Below are 19,194 nucleotides of genomic sequence, written 5' to 3' on the forward strand. Positions count from 1 at the left end.
GTTTACCACTTTTCTCCACCAAAGCCACAGATTTTCACTGCCCCACCCTGAAATGAGTCCACCGTTCTTGCTAACAAAGCTGCTGGGTTCTTTTTCCTAGTTTCATGTTGGTAAAAATGTCAGTCTTGTCATCCTGGCTGGAGGTAGGTGGTTGGGAGTAACCTTAGGCAGAAGGTCAGAGCCTCCCACTGTTCTTACCTATAACTTTAGCAGTCCTTCTAGAATAAACACTTAGCAATTTGCAGGCTGCCTTTGGTTAATTCCCACTGCCCTGAATTGGTTGTTTTTGATAAATTTGTCTAGATCTTTATGGATGAGAATTGCCAACCTCTTCACGCCTCCATAAAACCTGCACGTTTTCTGCTGTGGATGAATTTCACAGTTACTTATCAAGCTCCCTAAGAGTTCTTTTGGTATTTTGATTAGATTTACATTGACTTATAAATTAATTTGCAGAATATCAAAATACTGAGATTTAAAATATTGAGACTTTCTTCCAGGAATGTGGCATTTATCTCCATTTATTCAGACTTACATTTTATATCCCTCAGCAAAATTATTTAGTTTACATATAGTACTGGCTCATATTTTGTGATGCTTACTTGTAGCATTTTAAAAGCTTTTCTGGCAGTTACTAATGAAATGACTTTTTCCATTGTATTTCCTAATTGTATATTGCCAGATTGTAGGAAAGTTAGTTATAAGAGTTTGTGTAAGTTGATCTTGTATGTGATTGCCTCACTGAACTCTCCTTTTCATTCTAATAGTTTGTCAGTTTATTATTTGTGTTCTTTTAGGTAGTCTTCCATATTATTTGCAAATAATGATGGTTCTATCTCTGCATAATCTATATTTGTATTTCTTATTTAAAGTTTTTTTTATTTTAAAAATTTATTTATTAAAAAAAATCTGTTGTGTAGGTTATGCCCGCTAGGAAAATAGTAAAGCAGTAGGCATATTGGCCTTAGGGACTTTACTAGAAATATTTTTAATGCTTCACCATGAAGCATAATATTGTGTAGCTCCTTTTATTGATCTAAAATTTTTTTTTCTTAGGATCAAGGGTATTTTGAGAAGTAGTGAGATCGTATTATTTTTCTCTCTCTTTTTTTTAAAATTAATTAATTAATTTGTTTATTTTTGGCTGTGTTGGGTCTTCGTTTCTGTGCGAGGGCTTTCTCTAGTTGTGGCAAGCGGGGGTCACTCTTCATCGCGGTGCACGGGCCTCTCACTATCGCGGCCTCTCTTGTTGCAGAGCACAGGCTCCAGACGCGCAGGTTCAGTAGTTGTGGTTCACGGGCCTAGTTGCTCCACGGCATGTGGGATCTTTCCAGACCAGGGCTCGAACCCGTGTCCTCTGCATTGGCAGGCAGATTCTCAACCACTGTGCCACCAGGGAAGCCGTATTTTTCTCTTTTGATTTCCTAATATCAATAGATAAGAAATACATCATTGATCAAGATGTATTATAATTTTAAAATTTTCCTTGATTCAGTTTTCTAGTATTTTATTATTTTTACACGTAATAAATGAGATTGGTTTAAAAAGAACAATGCCTGATAAACCAGAGATTCATTCCAAATTAAAATAATTATAGATTTCCCTTTCTTCAGGAATTTCGTTTAGAAGCTGCTCATTATTCTCCTGTTATTTATATTTGCTGTCTGTATTAAACTAATATCCCATACTATATGGCGTCCCTTTTTGAGCAGTACAAAGCACTTAAAATCCAGTTCCTTCAGTGTGGTGATTGTTTTTCTAGCTTTCTGAATTACTACACATTCCTCCTTTAAGTGGTATATTCCCCTTATCATGTTTTTTAAAAAATAAGACCTTCAAGGATTGTTTAACATTTGTCTGTCTCTGTTTCTCTTTGCTGTATGTAGTCTGCCTTTATCATAATCATAAGGTATTACCTTCTTCATGTTTTTCTGTTCATTCTAGTTCCTTCTGTCAGCTGCTCTTTGAAGCCTTTTTTAATCCTTCCTCTTCCTCATTAATCCCTGAGGACTATTTTTGTGTTTCTAAGATAGCCTATTATAAATTGCATATACATATATCTTTATATGCACACATGTGTGCGTGCGTGCACACACATATTTCCCTTAACTACATCTTGGCATAATAGAAGAACTTTCTTGTTACTTTTGGTTATAAGAACAGTCTTGTTTTTGGTAAGTAAGACTCAGTCTTATGCATTTTTAAAAACTTTTCAAAATTCACTCTGCTTAACAGAGATCATGAGGGGTGAAGGCATTCTGACTCTTCACATACTTTTTCCTCCTTCCATGTGTTGGGGAACAGAGGAAGGAGGGGAAAAAGGCAAACATATTACTAAACTGGGGGAAGTTGTCATCTTCTTCTTTTAGGTTGTGGCTGCCTCTAGCTAACACTGACTGTTCATCATGGCCTATTATCAGGCATTTAAATGCTGGTTCATTGCCACGTGCAGATGCTTTGTGGCCCAACCTGTTGGCGGCTCACTGCGGCTCTCTGAATTTAGGACATACGGTAATTAGCATCTTTTGTGCTTAGTTTAGGCCTTAGGTGCAATTCTGGGATTATAAGAAACTCCTGTTAGTAATCTGTGAAATTTATTTTAAAATAAATGTTTCATGGTATAATAAGAAAATAAATAGTCTCCAGAAGAGGGTATTAACTCATGCAAATATTATAGAGTACCTCTTCAGTGCACGGTTTTCATACCTATAATGTTAATTCTATATCCTAAAATAATTCAGCCTTTAGGAAACTTTTTCCCAGCATGTCATTCTAGAGCTGTATCAGATGTCCTATTTAAAAATAAATTAATTTAAATTTACATTAATGAAACATAAATAAAATTACCAATTCAGTTCCTCAGTCACACTAGCCCCATTTTAAGTGCTTCATTAGCCATGTGTGACTAGTGGCTAATGTATTGGATAGTACAGAACATTACTACCATTAAAAAAAGTTCTGTTAGACACTGCTTCTCTGGAGGATAGAGGTGAGAAATTTTTGTTACCATAGGAAGGTTAGGTACATGGAGTCAACCATATATAATAACCAGTTACTCTGTTTCACAGGGATTTTTTTTTCTTGCCCATATGAGGGAAGTTTGTGAAAGGGAGAAAAATTGGCACACAGCTGAGCAATGTATTGCTTTCAGATTCATCTGATATTTAGCTTTTCATGTGGAAATGTCAAATAACTGCTATTGCAAACATAGTTGACAGCAGGATTCAAAGTTCAAACATTTCCACCCACCAGAGACGAACTCCCTAGTTCCTCCTTCCTATTCCCTTCTTATTATTCCCTCATTCCTCAGGTGAAGGTCGGCACAACTTCAGTCTTAAGACAAGGTAAGACTGGCATTAGTAGAAAGGCGAATGTTTGCATATATGTTTTTTTGTGTGTGTAAAGATTTTGGGACAAGTGACTTAACTTTCAGAGTAATAAATTCTTCCTTTTTTTTTTTTTTTTTTTTTTATTAACCAAGCCCTTAGATATCATCTAATTGAATGCCTGTCCACATTTTACATGCAAGTAAACTGAGGCTAGAGAAAGTGACTGCCCAAGAACATATCAATAGTCAATGGTAGATCTGGAACTAAGACCTTTGTTCAGTGACACCATATCATTGAGCATTCTGCTAAATCATTTACTGTTCCCATTTTAATTCTTTATTCACTGCTAACCATTGCTGCAGATTTAATGACAAGTGTTTAGAGGTAAAAATAACTAATTACTATAATGAATTTCTTATTTTTAAAATATTGCTTTTTGTATGTTTTAAAAGATTTGGTAATTTTAATTTTTTCAGATTGAAGAAGAAGAGAGGAAAAGAATAGAAGATATGAAAGAAAATGAACGGATAAAAGCAACTAAAGAATTGGAAGCCTGGAAAGAACGTCAAAGAAAAGCTGAAGAACATAAAATAATTCAGAGAGAAGAAAAATTATATCAACAAGAAAAGCAAATTGAAGAAGAGAGAAAAAAATTAAAACATAAAGGCCTTACTAGGAATTCAGTATCTAGAAATCTTGTCACAAAAGGTACAATGATTACTTAATATTTTCTGGGAAAGTGAGTCCTGTTAGTGAAGTATATATGTCAGAGTGTGTGTGTGTGTGTGTGTGTGTGTGTGTGTGAATGTGAATGAATCTATCCACAGTATTAGGTCATTATTTTGGTATATGAATTAGTACAATACAAAGACTGAGGTGAAAGACTTATTTCTTCTTCTAGGAAGTAGTGAAGTTTTCATAATAAAATGAGCAAAGATTCAATATTGTTTTTACTCATGTGCTTCCTTTAGAAATTTATGCAGGTGTTGTTAAATATGTGTTTAACTCAGGTGCAGTAACACTTGGAGTGAATTAGCAGTACCAGGAGCATTCACTTATTTCTTTAGAGATAAGAAAATAGGAATTTCATTAAAAGACCTTTTCCTCACGTAACTCAGAAAAATGAGTACTGTTAAGCAAACTTTGTTGTAAGCAGACAAGAACTCTTCCGGCCTTTGATTCTGGTGTATTCAAAAATAGGTGAGAGGACATTTTTCTTTATTGAAAGCTAAGAGTTTGTTTTTATCTGATTTTAGAATGTTAAACTTTGTTTTGGGTTTATTTATGTTTAGTAAATGGAACATTTTGTAGTTAAATCACTTACCTAATAGTGACAATTAACGTTTCTTGGGTGATTACTATATGCCAGGTAATTTTATTGATTGTATCACTCAATCCTCACAACAGCACTTTGGGGTAAGTGCTGTTATTCTTGTTTTAAAGGAAGTAGGTGTTTTGAAAGGATAAACAACTACCCAGTAAGCAAACCTATGGGATTTGAACCCAGATCTGATTCTGAAACCTATGTTCTTTTCAAAGGCTATATGTCTTTACTACTTTAACAGTGAGGTTTAGCATGTTAAAAAGTCATTTAGAGTAAATATTAAGCAGTAGCTTTATTAAATTTATATATTTTTGTGGTTTAATATTGACATGCAAGTTAACTACTACACTATCTCCTTCTTTAATGCCATTTCAACAGAATATTGATACAAGTGGAGTATTTGAAAGCATTTCCTTCCTAATTTCAATTACTTCTAAACAAATTGGATGTTTTAAAACACTGGGGGAACCCAAACAAACTTTTGTATATAAGAGATATCCTGAAGATGTTTAAAAAAAATTCATCCAAGGATACAAGGGAAATTAAACATGGTGGAGGAAAAAAATGTATAAATCAGCTTTTTTTGCATTTTTTACTCCAGATGTCCTTTTTTTCCTTATTTCAGTAGTATCATTATGGATGCCTGGTAGCATCCTTTAGTAGGCTTTGGTTACTTTCTTCCATCTCGTCCATGCATTTAACAAATATTCATTTACTCAGTGTCTCCTCTGTACTAGGAGTTATGGAATATACAAATATGACTTAACGTGTGGCCAGTGCCTAAGGAACATAAGATGTTGTAGATACAAATAACTTCAGTTAGCCGGGATTTGTGAGTAACTGCTTTAAAAAATTGACAAATGTCTCATTGGTCAGTAAAGTTAGACCTCTTAAAGAGGAAAACTTGGCTGCTCCTAAAAAGTCTAATGCTACTGTTTTAATGCCACCTTTAACTAAAAATGCTCATTTGATAGCATTTTTAACTATAGAAAGAATATTGTATTATTTTCCCCAGAAAAGTTCTTGAGACAAGCTACTTTTATAGTATACTGAATACCAGTGGTGTGGCGGGTGCTGTAGATTGCCTACTCAACAATAGAATCATGATTTGGGGGTGGGGGACAGAAGAAATGTGTCCAGCTAAAAAACTTACCTCTTGGAAGTTTGAGTATTAATTGGATATTTGAAGAAATTAAGGAATAATTACATTTTTTTTCTTTAGATGTGATAATGGTATTGTAGTTAGGTTTATAAAGTCCTCATCTTGTAGAGATGCCTACTGAAATATTTATAGGTAAATATGATGTCTGAGATTTGCTTCAAAATAATATGGTATGTGAAAGTGGATAGAGGTAAAGATGAAATGGTGTTCGCCATGAGTTGATAATTGAAGTCATGTCATGAATGCGTGATGGTGATTATTCTATCCTACTTTTGTACATATTTGAAATTTTTTATTATAAAATGAAAAAATAAGGATCAAAGCACAGTGACTCATTTTTACAAAGTAATTTTAAATTAGTTAAAAAAAAAAAGGGAAAACAAAATTTACTTCCCCAGACTCTCTTGTAACTGTATGTAGGCAAGTGACACAGTTCTGGCTCTTGAAATGCAAGAAGAAACCTACTAAGGATTTATAGAAAAGTATAACTTTTCTGAGGTAAGTGTCCCCAGTTCCTTTCTGCTTGCTCCCCCCCTTTCCTTTTTCTACCTAAGATGAAGATCTTTGCCAAAAAGTGTATTAGCACTTCTTGAGATCATGAAGAGTCATGCCATACATTAAGAATGATAGAACAGGGAAGAAGAAAGAGCCTGGGACATTAATGACATTGGAAAGCTGATAAATCGTGCTGGACCATCTTTCTTCAAGCTTGTTAAGTGAGAAAAAATAAACACATGTTTGGTTCAACCACTGTAGTCGTGTTTTTTTTTCACACAGCCTAGAGAATTTTTGACTGCTGGAAATGGGTAACGGAAGGGAAAGTTGATTTAGCATTTGAAAATCATTCAGTCTAATTATACTAACAGCACAAAGGACAAACGTGATTATTTCAATATTGCAAAGAGGCATTTGACAAAATCCAACACCCATTTATAATAAAAAATTGGACTAGAAAGTAACATTCTCAATCTGATAAGAGCCTTCTACACAAAAATCTATAGCAAACATCATATTTACTGATGAATTAATGTGTACTTTGTCCCTTAGGTTGAAGAGCAAGGCAAGCATGTCTATTTTCACTACCTCATTCAACATTATACTAGAGGTCCTAACTGCTGTATTAAGACAAGAAGAAGAAATAAAAGCCATGAAGATTAGACAGGAAGAAGTAAAACTGTCTATTTGTAGATGACATGATTGTCTATGTAGAAATTCCTAAGGAATCTACAGATAACTGCTAGAACTAATAAGTGAATTTAGCAACGTCTCAAGATATAAGATTACAAAAATCACTTATGATTTTATTTACCAACAGCAAACAATTGGAAAATTAAACTTTAATCAATTTATAATAACGCTAAGACAAAAAATATTTAGGAATAAATTTAATAAAAGAGGTGTAAGATCTCATCACTGAAAACTATAAAAATTTACTGAGAGATATTTTTAAAGGCCTAAACAAATGGAGAGATATAGCATGTTCATGAATAGGAAAACTCAATATTGTTAAGATGTCACTTCTCCTTAAATTGATGTGTAGATTTAATGCAATTGCAACAGAAATACCAGTAAGCTTTTTGTAGAAATCGACAAGTTGATTCTAAAATTTATATTAGAATGCAAATGACCTAGACTAGCTAAAGAAATTTTTAAAAATAAGAACAAAGGTGTTGGACTTATACTACCTTTATACTACCTGATTTGAGGACTTAACATCAAGCTACAGTAATCAAGTTAGGGTGGAACTGGTGAAAGGATGAACAGAAAGGTCAAAAGAACGGAGTACAGTGAGCAGAAATAGATCCTTACCTGTATGGTCCGATGCTTTTCGTCAAAAGTAGGACAGTTCAATGGAGAAAGGAAAGTCTGGAACAATTGGGTATCTGTGGGAACAAATGAACATTGATTCTTGCCTCACTGTGTACCTAATATATACACAGAAGACAAACTACCCAATACACAATTAGACAAAAGATTTGAATGGACTTTTCACAAAAGAAGACATATGAATGGTCAACATGCACATGAAATGATGTTCAACATCGTTAGTCAGTAAGGAAATGCAAATTAAAACCACAGTGAAATATACTACACATCCACAAAGATAGCTAATATTAAACATTAAAGAGTTCATCAGTACAAGGTGTTATTGAGGATGTGCTGCAATTGGACCTTGTACAATGATGGTCAAAATATAAAATGGTACAACTACTTTGGAAGAGTGTCAACTGTCATATGTTGTCATGTAACTCAACCATTTTAGTCCTAGGTATTTACACAAGAGAAATGTGTCCACCTAAAAACTTGTATTCAAATGTTTACAGCAGCTTTATTTACAATAGTGAACAACTGGAAACAATGTCCATCAACAGGTGAAAGGATAAACAAATTTTGAAATACATTCATAAAATGGAATATTACTCTTCAATAAAAAGGAGACAACTGGGACTTCTCTGGTGGCCCAGTGGTTAAGAATCCGCCTGCCAATGCGGGGGACACGGGTTCGATCCCTGGCCTGGGAAGATCCCACATGCTGCAGAACAACTCAGGCCGTGCACCACAACTACTGAGCCTGTGCACCTAGAGCCCGTGCTCTGCAACAAGAGAAGCCACCACAATGAGAAACCCACACACCGCAACGAAGAGTAGCCCCCGCTCGCCACAACTAGAGAAAGCCCGTGCGCAGCAACGAAGACCCAATGCCATCAAAAATAAATAAATTTATTTTTTAAAAACGAGAAAACTACTGATACACATGACATGAATGAATCACAAAATTATTCTGAAAAAAGCAAGACAGCAGTCCATAGTGCAAGAAATTCTAGAAAATACTAATTTATAATGACTGAGAGCACATCAGTGGTTGCCTGGGGCCAGGAGTGAAGGGAAAGGATGAACTTCACAGGGTTATAGGGGACTCTTAGAGGTGATAGAAATTTTCTGTGTTGATTGTGATTTCAGGAGCATGTACATCTGTCAGAACTCATATAATATACTTTAAAATGAGTATAGTTATTGTACATTAATTATTTCTCAATAAAATTGAAAAAATAATGTTTATTGATTTTAAGCAGGAAAGCATCAAAGTGTGCACAATTTCCTCAAGTTCTTACTATTCCACAGAGTTATGCTTAGGGCCAGGCATAGTGAGGCCATTCCCCCAAAAGGCTGCATTTGAGGGTCCCTGCTCTTGTACTGTTGTCTATATTTATAAGGTATGAGGAAAGGGGAATCAATGAGCATTAATTAGTTACATGACTATGGGGTCTTTCTTGTCTTGTTAGAAACAGCTTTGTTCCAAAGGGGAAGCCGGGACTTCCCTGGCGGTCCAGTGGTTAAGACTTCGCCTTCCAATGCAGGGCGTGCAGGTTCGATCCTTGGTTGGGGAGCTAAGATCCCACATGCCTTGAGGCCAAAAAATCAAAACATAAAACAGAAGCAATGTTGTAACAAACTCAGTAAAGACTTTAAAAATGTTCCACATCAAAAAAAAAAAAAAAATCCAAAAGGGGAAGCCTCTTGAGGTCAGGTACCGGTATCTGTTGAGCTAGTTTTGATTTGCTGAGCTATCTATTTGCTAAGCTACTAAAAGCATTGTAGTGGGAGAGATGAGGCTTCAGGGCAAGTGGATTTGTCCCTTTTCAACTTGGTAGAACTAGGTACTTCTAAAGGTAGGGGCAAACGTAGGTCTGGAAAAAATAGGATTGGTTGAAAGTGCATAGGACTTTGATTACCAGATCTCCTCCCATACTACAGCAGATAGCTGGAGGTTTACTTTCTGCACAATTGAGGACTGAGTGAGATTCTGCTCTGAAAATACAGAGATTGAGTGAAAGTCTGCATTGTAAAAATCTAAATACTGATTCAAGAGATCCCCTCCAGCTCTATCCTCTTCCCCATATGCATGCAGGAGCCCAGTGCACCTGGGATGCAGATTGGAGAATTCCTCTACAGGGAAGCTAATTGGTATAGGATGAAAAAACCCTGGCATTTATAATGGCCCCACTAGTTCACCATGCTGAAGCTCACTAGTCAACAATCTTTAGATTCATGTACACAAAACTTCCAGTCAGAATATTTATACTTCATCTTTAATATGAGCAGACAGCCAAGAACCAAACAGAAAAATGCAACTTGGAACAAGCAAGTGATGCAGGGAATAGAAGAAAACTTAAAAAGAACTATAATTAGGTGGGGCTAGTGGCAGACTCTGGGAGGGCTCACACCAAGGAGTACATCCCAGAACTTATGCTGCCAGTGTCCTTGTCCCCACGGTGAGCCACAGCCACCCCCCGCCTCTGCAGGAGACCCTCCAACACTAGCAGGATGGACCCCAACCTCCAAAATTCATTCGTATGTTGAAACTGAAGACAGTTCACACACCAAGAGAATCTGACAGAACATCCTCACATGAGGGACTCCTGGTGAAATCAGTTTGTGGAAACAGTCTCAGTGCATCAAGAAGCCTTTACTATTCACAGAAAGATAGACAAGATGAAAAGGCAGAGGGCTATGTATCAGCTGAAATAACAAGATAAAACCCCAGAAAAACAACTAAATGAAGTGGAGATAGGCAACCTTCCAGAAAAAGAATTCAGAATAATGATAGTGAAGATGATCCAGGACCTCGGAAAAAGAATGGAGACAAAGATCGAGAAGATGCAAGAAATGTTTAACGAAGACCTAGAAGAACTAAAGAACAAACAAACAGAGATGAACAATACAGTAACTGAAATGAAAAATACACTAGAAGGAATCAATAGCAGAATAACTGAGGCAGAAGAACAGATAAGTGACCTGGAAGATAGAATGGTGGAATTCACTGCTGCGGAACAGACTAAAGAAAAAAGAATGAAAAGAAATGAAGACAGCCTAAGAGACCTCTGGGACAACATTAAACGCAACAACATTCGCATTATAGGGGTCCGAGAAGGAGAAGAGAGAGAGAAAGGACCCAAGAAAATATTTGAAGAGATTATAGTCAAAAACTTCCCTAACATGGGAAAGGAGATAACCACCCAAGTCCAGGAAGCACAGCAAGTCCCATACAGGATAAACCCAAGGAGAAACACGCCGAGACACATAGTAATCAAATTGGGAAAAATTAAAGACAAAGAAAAATTATTGAAAGCAGCAAGGGAAAAACAACAAATAACATACAAGGGAACTCCCATAAGGTTAACAGCTGATTTCTCAGCAGAAACTCTACAAGCCAGAAGGGAGTGGCATGATATACTTAAAGTGATGAAAGGGAAGAACCTACAACCAAGATTACTCTACCCGGCAAGGATCTCATTCAAATTCGATGGAGAAATCAAAAGCTTTACAGACAAGCAAAAGCTAAGAGAATTCAGCACCACCAAACCAGCTCTACAACAAATGCTAAAGGAACTTCTCTAAGTGGGAAGCACAAGAGAAGAAAAGGACCTACAAAAACAAACCCAAAACAATTAAGAAAATGGTCATAAGAACATACATATCGATAATGACCTTAAATGTGAATGGATTAAATGCTCCAACCAAAAGACACAGGCTGGCTGAATGGATACAAAAACAAGACCCATCTATATGCTGTCTACAAGAGACGCACTTCAGACCTAGGGACACATACAGACTGAAAGTGAGGGGATGGGAAAAGATATTCCATGCAAATGGAAATCAAAAGAAAGCTGGAGTAACAATACTCATATCCGATAAAATAGACTTTAAAATAAAGAATGTTACAAGAGACAAGGAAGGACACTACATAATGATCAACAGATCAATCCAAGAAGAAGATATAACGATTATAAATATATGTGCACCCAACATAGGAGCACCTCAATACATAAGGCAACTGCTAACAGCTATAAAAGAGGAAATCGACAGTAACAGAATAATAGTGTGGGACGTTAACACCTCACTTACACCAATGGACAGATCATCCAAAATGAAAATAAATAAGGAAACACAAGCTTTAAATGACACAATAGACCAGATAGATTTTATTGATATTTATAGGACATTCCATCCAAAAACAGCAGATTACACTTTCTTCTCAAGTGCACACGGAACATTCTCCAGGATAGATCACATCTTGGGTCACAAATCAAGCCTCAGTAAATTTAAGAAAATTGAAATCATATCCAGCGTCTTTTCTGACCACAATGCTATGAGATTAGAAATGAATTACAGGGGAAAAAACGTAAAAAGCACAAACACATGGAGGCTAAACAATACATTACTAACTAACCAAGAGATCACTGAAGAAATCAAAGGGGAAATCAGAAAATACCTAGAGACAAATGACAATGAAAACACGATGATCCAAAACCTATGGGATGCAGCAAAAGCAGTTCTAAGAGGGAGTTTATAGCTATACAAGCCTACCTCAAGAAACAAGAAAAATCTCAAGTGAACAATCTAACCTTACACCTAAAGGAACTAGAGAAAGAAGAGTAAACAAAACCCAAAGTTAGCAGAAGGAAAGAAATCATAAAGATCAGAGCAGAAATAAATGAAATAGAAACAAAGAAAACAGTAGCAAAGATCAATAAAACTAAAAGCTGGTTCTTTGAGAAGATAAACAAAATTGATAAACCAGTAGCCAGACTCATCTAGAAAAAGAGGGAGAGGACTCAAATCAATAAAATTAGAAATGAAAAAGGAGAAGTTACAACAGACACAGCAGAAATACAAAGCATCCTAAGAGACTACTACAAGCAACTCTATGCCAATAAAATGGACAACCTGGAAGAAATGGACAAATTCTTAGAAAGGTATAACCTTCCAAGACTGAACCAGGAAGAAATAGAAAATATGAACAGACCAATCACAAGTAATGAAATTGAAAATGTGATTAAAAATCTTCCAACAAACAAAAGTCCAGGACCAGACGGCTTCACAGCTGAATTCTATCAAACATTTAGAGAAGACTTAACACCCATCCTTCTCAAACTCTTCCAAAAAATTACGGAGGAAGGAACACTCCCAAACTCATTCTATGAGGCCATCATCACCCTGATACCAAAACCAGACAAAGATACTACAAAAAAAGAAAATTATAGACCAATATCACTGGTGACTATAGATGCAAAAATCCTCAACAAAATACTAGCAAACAGAATCCAACAACACATTAAAAGGATCATATACCATGATCAAGTGGGATTTATCCCAGGGATGCAAGGATTCTTCAATATATGCAAATCAATCAATGTGATACACCATATTAACAAATTGAGGAATAAAAACCATATGATATCTCAATAGATGCACAGAAAGCTTTTGACAAAATTCAACACCCATTTACGATAAAAACTCTCCAGAAAGTGGGCATAGAGGGAAACTACCTCAACATAATAAAGGCCATATATGACAAACCCACAGCAAACATCATTCTCAATGGTGAAAAACTGAAAGCATTTCCTCTAAGATCAGGAACAAGACAAGGATGTCCACTCTCACCACTATTATTCAACATAGTTTTGGAAGTCCTAGCCATGGCAATCAGAGAAGAAAAAGAAATAAAATGCATACAAATTGAAAAGAAAAAGTAAAACTCACTGTTTGCAGATGACATGATACTATACATAGAGAATCCTAAAAATGCCACCAGAAAACTACTAGAGCTAATCAATGAATTTGGTAAAGTTGCAGGATACAAAATTAATGCACAGAAATCTCTTGCATACCTATACACTAATGATGAAAAATCTGAAAGAGAAATTAAGAAAACACTCCCTTTTACCATTGCAACAACAAGAATAAAATATCTAGGAATAAACCTACCTAAGGAGGCAAAAGGCCTGTATGCAGAAAATTATAAGACACTGATGAAAGAAATTAAAGATGATACCAACAGATGGAGAGATATACCATGTTCTTGGATTGGAAGAATCAACATTGTGAAAATGACTATACTACCCAAAGCAATCTACAGATTCAATGCAATCACTATCAAATTACCAATGGCATTTTTTTACGGAAGTAGAACAAAAAACATCTTAAAATTTGTATGGAGACACAAAAGACCCCGAATAGCCAAAGCAGTCTTGAGGGAAAAAATGGAGCTGGAGGAATCAGACTCCCTGACTTCAGACTATACTACAAAGCTACAGTAATCAAGACAATATGGCACTGGCACAAAAATAGAAACATAGATCAATGGAACAAGATAGAAGGCCCAGAGATAAACCCACGCACCTATGGTCAACTAATCTATGACAAAGGAGGCAAAGATATACAATGGAGAAAAGACAGTCTCTTCAATAAGTGGTGCTGGGGAAACTGGACAGCTACATGTAAAAGAATGAAATTAGAACACTGCCTAACACCATACACAAAAATAAACTCAAAATGGATTTGAGACCTAAATGTAAGACTGGACACTATAAAACTCTTAGGGGAAAACATAGGAAGAACACTCTTTGACATAAATCACAGCAAGATCTTTTTTGATCCACCTCCTAAAGTAATGGAAATAAAACCAAAAATAAACCAATGGGACCTAATGAAAGTTAAAAGCTTTTGCACAGGAAAGTAAACCATAAACAAGACCAAAAGACAACCCTCGTAATGGGAGAAAATATTTGCAAACGAATCAACGGACAAAGGATTAATCTCAAAATATATAAACAGCTCATGCAGTTCAATATTAAAGAAACAAACACCCCAATCCAAAAATGGGCAGAAGACCTAAATAGACATTTCTCCAAAGAAGACATACGGATAGCCAAGAAGCACATGAAAAGCTGCTCAACATCACTAATTATTAGAGAAATGCAAATCAAAACTACAATGAGGTATCACCTCACACCAGTTAGAATGGGCATCATCAGAAAATCTACAAACAACAAATGCTGGAGAGGGTGTGGAGAAAAGGGAACCCTCTTGCACTGTTGGTGGGAATGTCAAATTGATACAGCCAGTATGGAGAACAGTATGGAGGTTCCTTAAAAAACTAAAAATAGAATTACCATATGATCCAGCAATCCCACTACTGGGCATATACCCAGAGAAAACCATAATTCAAAAAGACACATGCACCCCAATGTTCATTGCCGCACTATTTACAATAGCCAGGTCATGGAAGCAACCTAAATGCCCATCGACAGACGAATGGATAAAGAAGATGTGGTACATATATACAATGGAATATTACTCAGCCATAAGAGGAAATTGGGTCATTTGTTGAGACGTGGATGGATCTAGAGACTGGCATACAGAGTGAAGCAAGTCAGAAAGAGAAAAATATCGTATATTAACGCATATATGTGGAACCTAGAAAAATGGTACAGGTGAACCGGTTTGCAGGGCAGAAGTTGAGACACAGATGTAGAGAACAAACTTATGGACACCAAGGGGGGAAAGCCGTGGGGGTTGGGGATGGTGGTGTGATGAATTGGGTGATTGGCATTGACATGTATACACTGATGTGTATAAAATTGATGACTAATAAGAGCCTGCTGTATAAAAAAATAAAATAAAATTCAAAAATTAAAAAAAAGAACTATAATTAATGTCCTCAGAGAGATGAGAACATATTTTAATCCTTGAACAAAAACAAGAGGCTGTAATAAAGACATTTTCCTAAAAGAATGGATTGGAAATTAAAAATGTAATTAAAAAATTAAAAATTAAATCAAATAGCTGGAATATAGTTAATTTTTTTTTCCAGAAAATAGAATAAGATGACAAAGAGATTTTATTATTTTATTTTATTTTATTTATTTATTTTTGGCTGTGGCGGTTCTTCATTGCTGCCCGCCGGCTTTCTCTAGTTGCAGTGATCAGGGGCTACTCTTTGTTGCGGTGCGCAGGCTTCTCATTGCAGTGGCTTCTCTTGTTGCAGAGCATGGGCTGTAGACACATGGGCTTTGGTAGTTGCAGCACGCAGGCTCAGTAATTGTGGCTCACGGGCTCTAGAGCACAGGCTCAGTAGTTGTGGCACACGGGCTTAGTTGCTCCGTGGCATGTGGGGTCTTCCCGGACCAGGGATCGAACCCGTGTGCCTTGCATTGGTGGGCAGATTCTTAACCACTGCGCTGCCAGAGAAGACCCAACAGAGAGATTTTAAAATAGAAAAGATAAAACAACTAGAGTATCCATCCAGGTTGTCCAACATTCAAATAATAGGAGTATTAGGAAGAGGGAAGGGAGAAACAGAGGAAAGGTAATAATTTTTTAAAAATTCTTTTTTTATTGAGATATAATTGACTTATTATAAGTTTCAGGTGTACAATATAATGATTTGATATGTGTGTATATTATGAAGTGATCACCACAGTAAATCTAGCAAATCTGTCCAGCACCATACGTAGTTACAATTTTTTTTCTTATGATGAGAAATTTTAAGATTTACTGTCTTAACAACTTTCAAATATGCTATATAGTATTATTAGCAATAGTCACCAGGCTGTACATTTCATTTGCAGGGCTTATGTATTTTATGACTAGAAGTTCATTCCTTTTGACCATCATCACCCATTTTGTCCACCTCCCACCCCCCACCTCTGACAACCACCAATCTGTTCTCTGTATCTATGAGTCTGTTTTTTTGTTTTAGGTTCCACATATAAGAAATAATTTAAAAAAACATTTTTTTTAGCAGGGGGTGGTGCGAGAGATAAATCAGGAGTTTGGGATTAACATATACACACTACTGTATGTAAAATGCTAAACAAGGACCTGCTGTATAGCACAGGGAACTATATTCAATGTCTTGTAGTAATCTATAATGGAAAAGAATCTGAAAAATGTATATATATATATTTGTTGTTGTTGTTGTTCCTAATAGTATTTTATTTTTCCTTGATCAACTATTGCAGCATTTTGCAAATTTTGTCTGTTCAAAAAAGCAGTTTTTGGTTTTGTTGATCTTTTATTGTTTGTTTCTATTCCATTAATTCCTGTGTTTATTTTTATTTGGCTTCTTCTAGTTTCTTTGGGTTTTCTCTGTTCTTTATACAATTTGTTTGCATTAATTTTTGAATCTTTTAACACATGCATATGAAGTTATAATTTTTTCTCTTAAATACTGCATTAATACATTCACCAAGTCTTGAAATCTTGTGTTTTCATTGCCATTTAGTTGCAAATATTTTGTAACCCATCATGATTTTTTTTTTGTTCTTGAATTATTAGGGAGAATTTTTTTTTTTAATTTCCAAATGTATAAAAGGGGAATGACAGTTGTTCTCATATTTTATATTATCTGGGTCATTGTGTTATATACAAATGTGTTTATAAATCATTTGTAGTTTGCTAGTGTATATTTTTGTTTATTGTGAGTCTTTCTTTTGATATGGGCTACTTAGGTTTATTATTATAAATAAAATATATCCTGGGACCTCCCTGGTGACACTACCTCCCTGGTAGTTAAGAATCCACCTGCCAGGGCTTCCCTGGTGGCGCAGCGGTTGAGAATCTGCCTGCCAATGCAGGGGACACGGGTTCGAGCCCTGGTCTGGGGGGATCCCGCATGCCGCGGGGCGACTGGTCCCGTGAGCCACAACTACTGAGACTGCGCGTCTGGAGCCTGTGCTCCGCAACAAGAGAGGCCGCGATAGTGAGAGGCCCGCGCACCGCGATGAAGAGTGGCCCCCGCTTGCCGCAACTAGAGAAAGCCCTCGCACAGAAACGAAGACCCAACACAGCCAAAAATAAATAAAATTAATTAATTAATTAATTAATTTAAAAAGAAAAAAAAAAGAATCCACCTGCCAATACAGGGAGCCCAGGTTTGAGCCCTGGTCTGGGAAGAATCCACATGCTGTGGAGCAACTAAGCCCACGCGCCACAACTACTGAGCCTGCGTGCCACAATTACTGAAGCCCATGCACCTAGAGCCCATGCTCCTCAACAAGAGAAGCAACTGCAGTGGGAAGCCCGTGCACTGCAATGAAGAGCAGGCCCCGCTTTCTGCAACTAGAGAAAGCCTGCACACAGCAACGAAGACCCAATGCAGCCAAAAATAAATAAATAAATAAATTAAAAAATATAATAAAATATATCCTAATGTCTTAGAATTTCCTTCTGCCCTCTTACTTTGTGATTTATATTTACCAGACTTCCTTTTTTTTTTTCTTTTAACTTTTTGGTTTTATTTATTTATTTATTTATTTTTGGCTGTGTTGGGTCTTCGTTTCTGTGCGAGGGCTTTCTCCAGTTGTGGTGAGCGGGGGCCACTCTTCATCGCGGTGTGCGGGCCTCTCACTAATGCGGGCTCTCTTGTTGCGGAGCACAGGCTCCAGACGCGCAGGCTCAGTAATTGTGGCTCACGTGCCTAGTTGCTCCACGGCATGTGGGATCTTCCCAGACCAGGGCTCGAACCCGTGTCCCCTGCATTGGCAGGCAGATTCTCAACCACTGCGCCAGCAGGGAAGCCCCCAGACTTCCTTTTTTGTTCTTTTTTCTATTTTTCTGCCTTGGATTAAATAATTTTTCTTAATTACCTCCTTTCCTTTCTACTAATTTGAAAGGTATACATTCTATTTTTGTTCTCTGAATATTAAATTTTTTATAACTGTTTTGATACATAGATATAATTACAATTATTATATTTTTAATGTGCATACTAAACAAAATTTAATCTCTACCATTACTTGTAAATATTAGAAGGAAATTTAATACATGAACTTCTGTCATACCCATCCTCTATGTTACTGTCTAAATATTTTATTCCACTTTTTTGGCAGAGAGGGAGTCAGGTGGTCTCACCTTATTTTTAAACCTCTAAATTTAGTTGTTAGTGTGGCTTTACCACATATACTCATTACTCTTTCTGTTGACCCGTATTTACTGCTTTTTAATTATCTTTGCTTCTTGCATCTAAGTTCTTTCTGGATCCAATTACCTTTCCTTTAAGTAAATCCTTTAGTAGTTTTTTATTTTTTTTTAACATCTTTATTGGAGTATAATTGCTTTACAATGGTGTGTTAGTTTCTGCTTTATAACAAAGTGAATCAGCTATGCATATACATATATCCCCATATGTCCTCCCTCTTGCATCTCCCTCCCACCCTCCCTATCCCACCCCTCTAGGTGGTCACTGAGCTGAGCTGATCTCCCTGTGCTATATGGCTGCTTCCCACTAGCTATCTATTTTACATTTGGTAGTATATATAAGTCCATGCCACTCTCTCACTTCGTCCCAGCTTACCCTTCCCCCTCTCCATGTCCTCAAGTCCATTCTCTATGTCTGCGTCTTTATTCCTGTCTAGTAGTTCTTTAATAAAGATCTGAATGTTAAGTTCAGTTATTTTTATTTTGTTATTGTTATTCAGTGATGTTTTACATGGTTGTAGAATTCAAGATTGACAGTTATTTTCCATCAGTAATTTGAAGATATGTTTCTATTGCCTTCTGACTTCTAATATTGCTGCTGGAAGTCTGCTCTT

General features: G+C 36.3%; 1 protein-coding gene across 2 annotated transcripts in view; it reads left to right on the plus strand.

The window, feature by feature from the left end:
• Nucleotides 1–19,194, plus strand: part of DNAAF4 (dynein axonemal assembly factor 4) — an 82,468-nt gene that overhangs the window by 33,302 nt on the left and 29,972 nt on the right. For both annotated transcript variants that reach the window (XM_059913249.1, XM_059913248.1), the window contains exon 4: nucleotides 3,806–4,037. In XM_059913249.1, the coding sequence (XP_059769232.1) occupies nucleotides 3,806–4,037 (232 nt within the window). The remainder of the gene's footprint in view (nucleotides 1–3,805; nucleotides 4,038–19,194) is intronic.

The sequence above is a fragment of the Balaenoptera ricei genome, chromosome 2 (genome assembly GCF_028023285.1).
Source record: "Balaenoptera ricei isolate mBalRic1 chromosome 2, mBalRic1.hap2, whole genome shotgun sequence".
Lineage (NCBI taxonomy): Eukaryota > Metazoa > Chordata > Mammalia > Artiodactyla > Balaenopteridae > Balaenoptera > Balaenoptera ricei.